General features: G+C 52.0%; 1 protein-coding gene across 1 annotated transcript in view; it reads left to right on the top strand.

Moving 5' to 3' along the window:
• The window catches only part of PRKAG2 (protein kinase AMP-activated non-catalytic subunit gamma 2), a 262,345-nt gene that overhangs the window by 203,421 nt on the left and 49,349 nt on the right, over window positions 1-9,575 (top strand). The window contains exon 5 of the mRNA XM_049642318.1: window positions 2,960-3,156. Coding sequence (XP_049498275.1) covers window positions 2,960-3,156 — 197 coding nt within the window. The remainder of the gene's footprint in view (window positions 1-2,959; window positions 3,157-9,575) is intronic.

Below are 9,575 nucleotides of genomic sequence, written 5' to 3'. Positions count from 1 at the left end.
GGGGGGGGGTTGGAATCCGGGCTGGGTCCGGGAGGGGAGCCCCGAAACCCCGGCCATCCGCTCCGAGGGGCGGCCCTTTTGTCCTAACCAGCCCAACTCGAGGGAGAGCCAGGTGTCATGCAGCAGGAATTGTTTGTGGTGCCGCCGTACACGTAGAGGTAACCCCCAAATTGCGTTGATGGCCCATACCTTAAAATAACACCAACCGGTTCCCTGCTCTGTATTTCCGAAAATACCACCGGCAGGGTGTGTCTTCTGGTTAATAGGGAAAGTTAAATAGGAAAACCAGAAGCGGCTTCGCGAATTGGGTTTGAGTTCAGGTGACCCTGTCACTCCATCATTTCTGTCGCCTCTGCGCTCGCTCGGGTTTTCTCTCTCCTGCCCTGTTTGCTTCTTACTTACCTGGATCTTGTGAGGAAGCTGTTGAAACGTTGAAGGGGGTGAGTTCGTTCTTTGGCAAAATTGATATTTGAAACGGAAGGCGATGAGCTTTCACCTGGATTTTATTTTGAAACTGTTAAAATGCCAAGGGCGCAAAGCTTGTTCTTTGCCAGAATTAGTATTTGAGATGGAATATGGGGAGCTCAGAGTCGGAAAAGAACTTTGTACGAGATGCTTGACAGTTTGAGGAATTTAATTTGAAAGAACTCCACGCTATCTCGTGTGCTTGCGTTATTTATTTAGTGACTTCTCTTTGCCCCAGGAGTATTCATGGAATAAAGCTCCTGGAACAAAGAATGTGCCATGTGGATGCTGTGCCGTGTGCCAACTTTACTTTAATACTTTTGTTCATTTACAGCCAGGCAATGACTTAAATAAGCGTGCACAGCCGACATGAGAATGTCAACCAGATAGTACTAGGCCAGTACCTGCATTCATTTTCTGTTTTAGCTTCCCTGCAGCATTTCACAAGCACGTTGCTAGAAGATAACGCACGCATAGTAATTATCATTAGAAGTCTGCATCCATATCTATTATTCACGAGCAGTTACGTGATACATTTCAGGATCTTACTGGGACCTAATTTGCATTTTCTCCTACTGAAAAATAACCCAGTGTCTTAAATCGAATCCTCCTCATTACTCATCAGTTGCATACCGCGGGTCAAATTTTGGCCACTGTCCACAGAACAATACGGTGTGCCTCCCTTTCCGTTGAGATGCCGAGTGTCTACATCGTAGGGGTTTTCTTTGTCCCTGATACCAGTAATAAGAGTCTGTTGCGTTTAAACTTTTTGCAGATTCACTTGTGGGCCAGAGGAAAGTGGAGACCGCATGCATTTAGAAAGACACCACAGTTATGGTTAAGGACATAGACCCAGCTTCACGTCTCAGCTCCATTTCTCGTGTAGCCATGTGACTTGGGACAAATCACTGAGGTCCTCCGTCTGCCTTACTTTCCCTGTTTGTGAGATGAAGCTAATACCAACCAGGGTGTTTTGAGGATTAGATGAGATCATTTGTGTAATGGTATTTAGGACGGTGTAAACCCACATAGTAAGTACTGTGGACATGTTAGTTACTTTTTTTTTTTTAATGCCGTTAACCATTATACCGAATTCATGGACTTTTTAGGCTTTTATTAACAAACCTTAACATGGAGAGTCTTCTCAACATGGATTTGACGGGTTTTGTTTTTTTTTTCCTTGAGATTTATTGATTTAATTATGTTGCGTTTCTCAAAGCAGATCTACGGGCCTGGTTTCTTTTGCATTGTTTCTGCCGACATAATGAATATGAAGTATGAAACCTAAGCATCTAAGGAAAGGGATTTCCTGTTTTCGCCCATCTATTTTTATCTATATCGCTGTCATTACTTTAAAGCAGGCTGAAGCCCACAAATAACCCTGTCAAACTTTTCTAGATTTTTTTAAGAAGGCAGAACGTTAAGCACTTGCTCGGAAGCCGTTAGCAGAGCTAGAAAAAGAAATAGTGTCGGCATGCTTGTCTAAAATGCTGCTTTGTTTCTTTTGAACTTTATATTGCTTATTCATCCATAGGATGGAAAAACTGAATATCCAGCAGAATCTTACGTTTATTTGCGGGGGTGGGGAAGGTCCTCACAGTTTAAGCCATTACACCCTTCAATATCCTGTGAACTACGTGTTAGCAGCCTTCATCACAGATGGCTGTTGAATCGATCCTCATTTGATCTCTAAACTTCTTTCTTGGGGCCCGCGGGTGGCTCCGTCGGTGAAGCGTCCATCCAGCTCTCGATTTCAGCTCGGGTCGTGATCTCACGGTTCTTGAGTTTGAGCCTCGCGTTGGGCTCTGCACTGTCCGTGCTTGGGATATTCTCTCTCTCTCTCTCTCTCTCTCTGCCCCTCCCCCACTCGCACACGCGTGCTTGCACGCACACAGGCGCACACGGTTCTCACGCGCTGTCTCTCAAAGTTAAAAAAAATTCAAACTCCTTAACCATGACTGTCGTCGTTTCTGCCTTGCTCTCCGGATGCATTGCTTAGACGGAGATACGTCTGGCAGGCACAGAAACACGTGATGCCGAATATTTTTGTTACCGAGTGTTTTTCTGTTTCCTGATAAGTTATAACCAATACTGTATTTGTCAGAAGTAATTTGGGGGCGCTGGCGAAGTCGGAGTAGTCTCTTCAAATGTCGTTTGCTTCTGGGAAGGAAGGAGAAGCCGTACCGTGACCTGGTCAGGGGGTCCGGGTCATCTTTTGCCTGGATTCTGACACCAGCGGCCTTGCCCCCGTTCTGCCGCCAGCCCTCCTTACCATCAGATTCCTCCTTTGCGGGAAGCTCTTTACCTCTGTCTTCCGTCTATATATAGGATAAGTGGGTGCTTCTCTTCCTTTGCAACCTCGCCGCCACCTCCCGGCCGTACACGCCAGTGATCGGAGGGCTGTCTGTGCCAGAGATCGCCAGACGTCTTTTTAAGGGGCAGGTTCTGGTTCTGCGGCTCTGGGCTGGGACCTGGGGGTCTGCGTTTCTGCCAGGCTCGCAGGGGCTGCGGCGGCGGCTGCTTCCTAGACCCCTCTGTGAGCAGCAAGGCTCCAGAACAGACATCGGCCCACTTCTGCAAAGGGCCAGATGGTCTGTGGCTCGGGCTCGGTCACGACTCCTCCGCCCGCCCGTGCGGCAGCGAGGCGGAAGGCAGCCGAAGCCCAAACTCAGCCCAACGGGCCGTGCTCCGGTGAGCCTTCGTTTGTAAACACGGGCCGGATTTGGCTCCCAGGCGTAGTTGGCCAGACCCTGGCTGCGCGCGCCTCTTGATTTCTGCGTGCCTCTCACGGTCTCTGTGCCTTAGAGTGTTCCGTTACCTTGACCGCGACACCTTCTCTTCCTCCCTGTCTCCGCCCTGTCCGTGTTACTGATGCCTCACGGCTCTACCCAGATCTTGCCCCCTCTTCGAGGCCGTCCCCCAGATCCCTTCTGCGCCTCTTTTCACAGTTCGTCTTGCTGTTCCCCGTGCCTGACGCGGCCGGCGCACAGTAGGCGTTCAGCAGTGTCCGGAATCTTCGTCCGGTGCCTCGGTGAATGTTACTCCGCGGGAGCGTTGAGAGGACCCGGTGGTTCTGTGTATGCAGAGGGGGGAGAACACTGCCTCACCCATAGCAGTCGCTTTATGCGTCTGCTTTTCGATTTTTTTATTCAGAGGTCAATCACGTTAATGTTTTTCTTTCATCCGGATGAACTGTCGGGAACGTATTTTATGGCCGGACCAAGCACAAGTACTGAGTAGGGACCTAAACACAGCGCAGGGATGCTGTAGATAAGTACCAGCAGCTCAGTCCCAGTCAGTCAATCTATACTTTGGCCGCCGCTTCGAGAATTGGACAGCCCCTTGGAAGTATCCGTGTTCTCTCCCGGCCTCCCTCTTGTCCCTTCAGCTGTCACAGACTCTTCAGTTATTTCAGGGTCTTGGTAACTCGCCATGGCGCACTCCTCTCACTTAGCTGGCTCTCCAGCCTGCTTCTTCCCTTGCCGTCAGCCTCCTCCCTGATCCCAGACCACCTCTGGGGTCCTCCCTGGCCTTCTTCACCCTCACGGCCTCCTCCAGACTATTAGCTTTCTAGAACTCACCTCCAGCTCATTTTTCCGGCGAGGCTGGTCAACCTTGTCTACGCTGATCAAAAGTATGGAAGAAACGGGGCCACTTTTTTTTTTTTTTTTTTTTAAGGAGGAAAAGCATAACTTGTCAGGTCAGAATGTTAGGCCTCGTTTGGTAGTAAAGTAGCCATATCCTCGTAATCCACAGTCGCTTGGGGCTCTGCCGCTTGTTTTGCTGTTGTTGTCACCGGGAGTTTTCTGCATAAAACAGGGCCTGCACCTGGTGAACTTGAGCTTTTCCTTCTGATTCAAAAATACGGCCTAAAGCAAGCGGCAACCACTCTATAAACAGAACCAAAAATTGGTGCTCGCTCAGACGCGTTCATTTTCAACTGGGGGAGCAAAGCGACCAAAGATTGGTTGTTGTCAGGGGACAAAAAATCTTACATATTACAGTGGCTCGTGGCTCTCCAAAGGGCCGTGTTACATGAACGGATATATTTCTGCCAGATCATAGTTTCACAGGCGTAGGACGGTTGGGGGGTGGGGAGGGGAATATATAAAAAGTTTCAGAGGGGGATTGGGCAGTGAAAAGTTTGAGAAACACTGCTCTGACTTCAGGGAGAATTGTCTCTCTATGTTTTTGCCGGGACCTGTCAGAGCACCCCCTTATCACTGGCCTCAGAGCCGCTGCCCAGTGAGGCTCAGCCCAGTCCACTTGGTGGGACATTGGCTTTCATGTGAACAGTGCTGCCCTCTGGTGGTAGAGACGCTACAGTGATAGGTTTGTAGTCTGCCCACCCCCACCTCCCACCTTTGGGTACCTCTCCATAATGATTAGATTGTTCTAGATTATTGGAAGGCTCCGATCATCTATCATCCAAACTCTGGCCTTCCCTACCGTTTACATACTCATCTCAGACAACAGATTCTCTCTTAATTATAAAAGTAGTTAAAATTTTATGAAATATTTACAATTAATTTTTTTTTTTCCTCGGGGCGCCTGGCTGGCTCAGTCGGTTGAGTGTCCAACTCTTGATCTCGGCTCAGGTCATGATCTCACAGCTGGTTGAGTTTGAGCCCTGAGTCGGGCTCTGTGCTGACAGTGCGGAGCCTGCTTGGGATTCTCTCTCTCCCCCTCTCTCTGCCCCTCCCCCCCCCCCCCACGGGCTCACACAAATGCTCGCTTGCTCTCAAAATAAACTTAAAAAAATTTGTTTTCATCTCTAGCTGACCCATATTTAAAAGCTTGCCATATTTAATAGGTTTTAGGTATACATTTTAATGTCTCTAAAGTTAGGCTATAGCTTCACATTTGATGGTATCTTAGATTTGATGAGATAGAACGGTTGTCTTGTGGCCTGGGGAGGTGTCATTACCTGAAATGGAAAGATCCTGACTACCTGAGATAAAGAGGGGCGACTCGAGGTATTTGAAACCGGGATCTGTTGGCTGGGCCTCACGAGCAACTTCCAGAAAGTCCTCGGGAGCTGAGACAGCAGTCCGGTCCTCTCCATGAAGGATTGGTCTCCATGACCTTCCCTCTCAAGACCGACTTTGCTCCGTGAAGGCCCTCAGCTGCGACCCCACCAGTCAGGGGGCCACGGTCCAGACCCGTGATTCGGATGGCGGCACAGTGCCCAGGATGGTCCCATCCTGCAGCTCTGCGTGGGCTGCAAAGTCCCTGAAAGATGTTATACTGGGATCCCTGAGGCTTTTTAAGTCTACTTATTTATTTTGAGAGAGAGAGAGAGAGAGAGAGTGCTGCGTGGGGCTCGAACTCACAGACTGTGAGCTGAACTCCTGACCTGAGCTGAAATCAAGACTCAGACATTTATGTGACCAACTGAGCCACCCAGGCGCCCCTCTGCGGATTGAAAAGTGGGAAGCCTGACAGAGCATTTGGAGTTGACTCGAAAGAAATGGAAAGATGGTTTATATCCGGTATCGGAGGTTCTCCTAACCAGCGTGTATGAAGTGCACTGAGCACTGTTGTAAGTGTTCACGTTTGTCTAATCCTCACAATAGCCTCGAGACATAAATATTTTTGTCATCCCTATTTTATAGAGGAAGAAATCAAGAAAGTAAGAGGTTTAGTCACTGTCTCCGGGACGTATGTGGGAAGGTGGGGAACCAGGTTTCAAATACGGTCCTGTGCTCTGAGCCAGGGTACGTAACCAGCCCGGAATCTTCTTTTACTCAGAAACCCTCTACGTTTTCCCGCCTCCGGCACATTCCGCCTGAGCCACTGAGGCCATTTCCAGGGGCTGCCTGGTGCAAACTCCAGGGGACACCTGTCAGGCCCCTTCTTACCTTCAACTCTTAGTAACAGTCCACAAAGATGGTCTCTGCTCCCGTGTACCGCACAGCCCCCTCGTGGCCACCTCACGCACGTCTGGCTGTTGGTTTTCTCTCCTTGATGGTTCCGACTCTTGTTTCCAGAGCATGGGATGTCGAACTTGCTCCCGGCCGCCGTGCCCAGTGCCTACCCGCCTTCTTGTCCGCCGCCTTGCTCTCTGCCATCACTTCACTTACCCCGGGGCCTGTTGCCCCGTGTTTTAATGCCATGTATTTAGGGGCGCCTGGGTGACTCAGTCAGTTAAGTGTCTACCTCTTGATTGCGGCTCAGGTCATGATCTCAGGGTTGGGAGATCGAGCCCCGCGTCGGGCTCGACGCTCCGCTCTGAGCGTGAAGCCTACTTGAGAGTCTCTGTCTCTCTCAAAATAAAATCTTTTTTAAAAATTAAAAAATAAAAATTTAATCCCACGGATTTCGTGACCACAGTGCTTAATAACTGATGATGCCCAAACAGACACCTCACCCACATCTCTCCTGAGTACGCAGCTGCCGCTGGCCATCTCTGCTGACCACTTCGCCCGCGGCCTCTGTTCTGGCCTCCTGCACCCCCTCCTCCCTGGTTTCGGCCGGCCGAATTCAGTAAGTGGCATCACATCCGCCTCGCTGTCGTTGTAACAGGAGTGATGCTGGAGCTCGTGTGCCCGCGTCCGGGTGATGGAGCCCTCGGACCGTTGCCAGTGCCTGTCACTCCTGCCGTCACTCGGGGCCAGCCCGTCCGTGTTGCTGCTGACCTGTTAAGCAGCCCGCTGTCTCCCAGCACCTGCCCCACCCTCCAGTCAAGTTCAGCTGCTGCCCCCGGAGGTGTTTTATAAAAGCACATACGTGGGACACCTGGGTGGCACAGCTGGTTAAGCATCCGATTTCGGCGGCTCCGGTCACAATCTCGCGGTTCGTGAGTTCAAGCCCCGCATCGGGCTCTGTGCTGACAGTTCGGAGCCTGGAGCCTGCTTCGGATTCTGTGTCTCCCTCTCTCTCTGCCCCTCCCCTGCTCATGCTGTCTCTCAATAATAAATAAACGTTAAAAAAAATTTTTTTTAATAAAAACACACACACACACACACACAAGTCACATCACTGCCGTGCTCAGGTTTCCTGCCCTGCGCTCCGCCGTCCCTGGTGCCTGCCCCTGCCTCCCCTTCTTGCGTGTCTGTGTTCGCGGCTCCCTGCACCTGTCCCGGCCGCCCTGCTTGGTACCACGGCTGCCGGACATTCGCAGGCCGCGCGCCCCTCCCCGGGCTGCTCTTCCTCTCCTCCCCGCCACCTGCTAGTTTTCGTCAGCTCTCAGCCCCGATGTCACTTCCCTGGGGGAGCCTTTCCGACAGCCCCAGAGAGGACTTCGCATGTCCTCCCTGGATATCTATACGGGCTGTTAAGGAGAAACGCGTTTCCTTGTGTTTCTTTGTCACTGACTTGTGAGCTCCGTGAGGGTGGGGACTGAAAACTTAACAGTTGCCGTGTTTCAAAGATGCCGTGGTGAAGACAACTTCCGTTTCCAGTACATGTTTGTTCCCCGTGTGAGGAGCTTTCGACTTGACTCGGGCACATAAGCTTCGCGTTTTAGAAAGTGTTCTTTCTTATAAAGAAATAAGGCGTTTCTGTGAAAGGCAGTCGGTGGAAATCCATTTGCCAAGTTACTGCCTCCCGATCACAGAGTGGTGACAGGTGGGGGCGTGCGGGGTGACAGCAGAGGACCTGCTTACGTAATCCGGCAACCGAGGAAAACGTCTCTTAGATCTTTCTTCTGTGGCTGGGATGGCAGCAGCACTGACGTCAGGGGGAAAGAAGCCTCGCTTATCTCCGATGAGAAACGGGGCGGCCGTCCGGAGGAGGAAACCAATTTGGGGACCTCTGAGTTAAATTGTTGTCACTTTTTAATCTGCTTAATTTGCTGCTGCTTTCCTGCTCTGAGCTGTTTCCTGTGAATCTGAATTCATGGGAACCCCCGTGATTTACCGTTATATATTGGTCACCTGTCACTCGCAGCAAGCTGCTGCCACGTGTTTTATAGGTCACCTGTTCCGTGAGGACCTCCTCAGGAACACACACGTCCGCGTTCTCACGTGCGGATTTATACCCTGTGTTTGGCTCTCACCTGCCACACGGACTTCATGAGCTTTGGAGCGCATGTGTGCCCCGCCCCCCTTGAGTTGCACATGTCCTTCGTGTCATAGTCCCTGAGAGCACGGGGCAGAGCCAGCTTGGAGTCCCGTTCCTTCCACGTAGTCGCCGCGAGACCTCAGGCCAGTTATTTCGAGCGTCAGTTTCATCCGTAACTGGGACAGACTAGTAGCCTCCAGCTAATAGGATTATATGTGGATTGAGTGACAGGAGTATAGCATTTGCTGCCTCCCCTGCCGGGCAGGACAGTGCCTGCAGGTACGGCCGAGGTGACGGCCCGAGGAGGGCCCACGAGGCAGCCGAGGGGGACTTTCGGGGTCGCAGTCACCAGTGGTTTAGCACGTGTGCTGGCGGACTTGACGTGAGCGCTGCCCGCGCTGGCCGGTCGGCAGCATTGGGGACCGGGGGTCGGACCGTCCCCGTTCCCTCCGAGCCACCCTGCGAGGAGATAGCGTTATCCCCGCATGACAAGTGGAGAAATGCGGGCGCCTGCCCGAGGTCACACCCAAGGTGGTGACAGTTCTAACCTGGGTTTGGTCTAGCTCTGTCCCGTTCTGGCTTCCACACCCCGTCCCGCTGGGACCTGCAGTCCCCGGGGGAGGAGCCCGGGGGCCCCGTAAAGGGGTCTCCTGTTCGCGCCCCACTCTGCAGACGGTGCGCCACGGTGGGGGGGGCCAGAGGGCCCGCTGCAGGAGGACCCGCCGTACTGCCGGACCCAGGGGCGTGCGCGCACCGTGGACAAGCGCCTAAGCCGTGGCCGAGGGGGACGGGTCAGCGCGAGCAGCGTCCTGCCCGAATCGCCCACTGTGGGGGGACTCCCGGTCTCTGCCCACCCGACTGGGCTGGGCCGCCACGCTGTGACTCCACGTGACTTGCTGAACACGTTCATTTGTCTCCTTTCCCTGGTAAAGTCCTACTGAAATGACAGCAGTCAGTGAAAACGAACACAAAAGGTAGTCTTGCTCGAGAAAACCAAAAACTTAGTTCTGGGAAAAGACCAAAAAAGTGGGTAAACCTTTGTCAGATGTGTTCAAGAATGTCGTGAGTGACCATGCAAAGCTTTAGAAATAAGCGGGGGGGGGGGG

The sequence above is a fragment of the Panthera uncia genome, chromosome A2 (genome assembly GCF_023721935.1).
Source record: "Panthera uncia isolate 11264 chromosome A2, Puncia_PCG_1.0, whole genome shotgun sequence".
Classification (NCBI taxonomy): Eukaryota; Metazoa; Chordata; class Mammalia; order Carnivora; family Felidae; genus Panthera; species Panthera uncia.
This window is presented reverse-complemented; position numbering and strand designations above follow the sequence as displayed.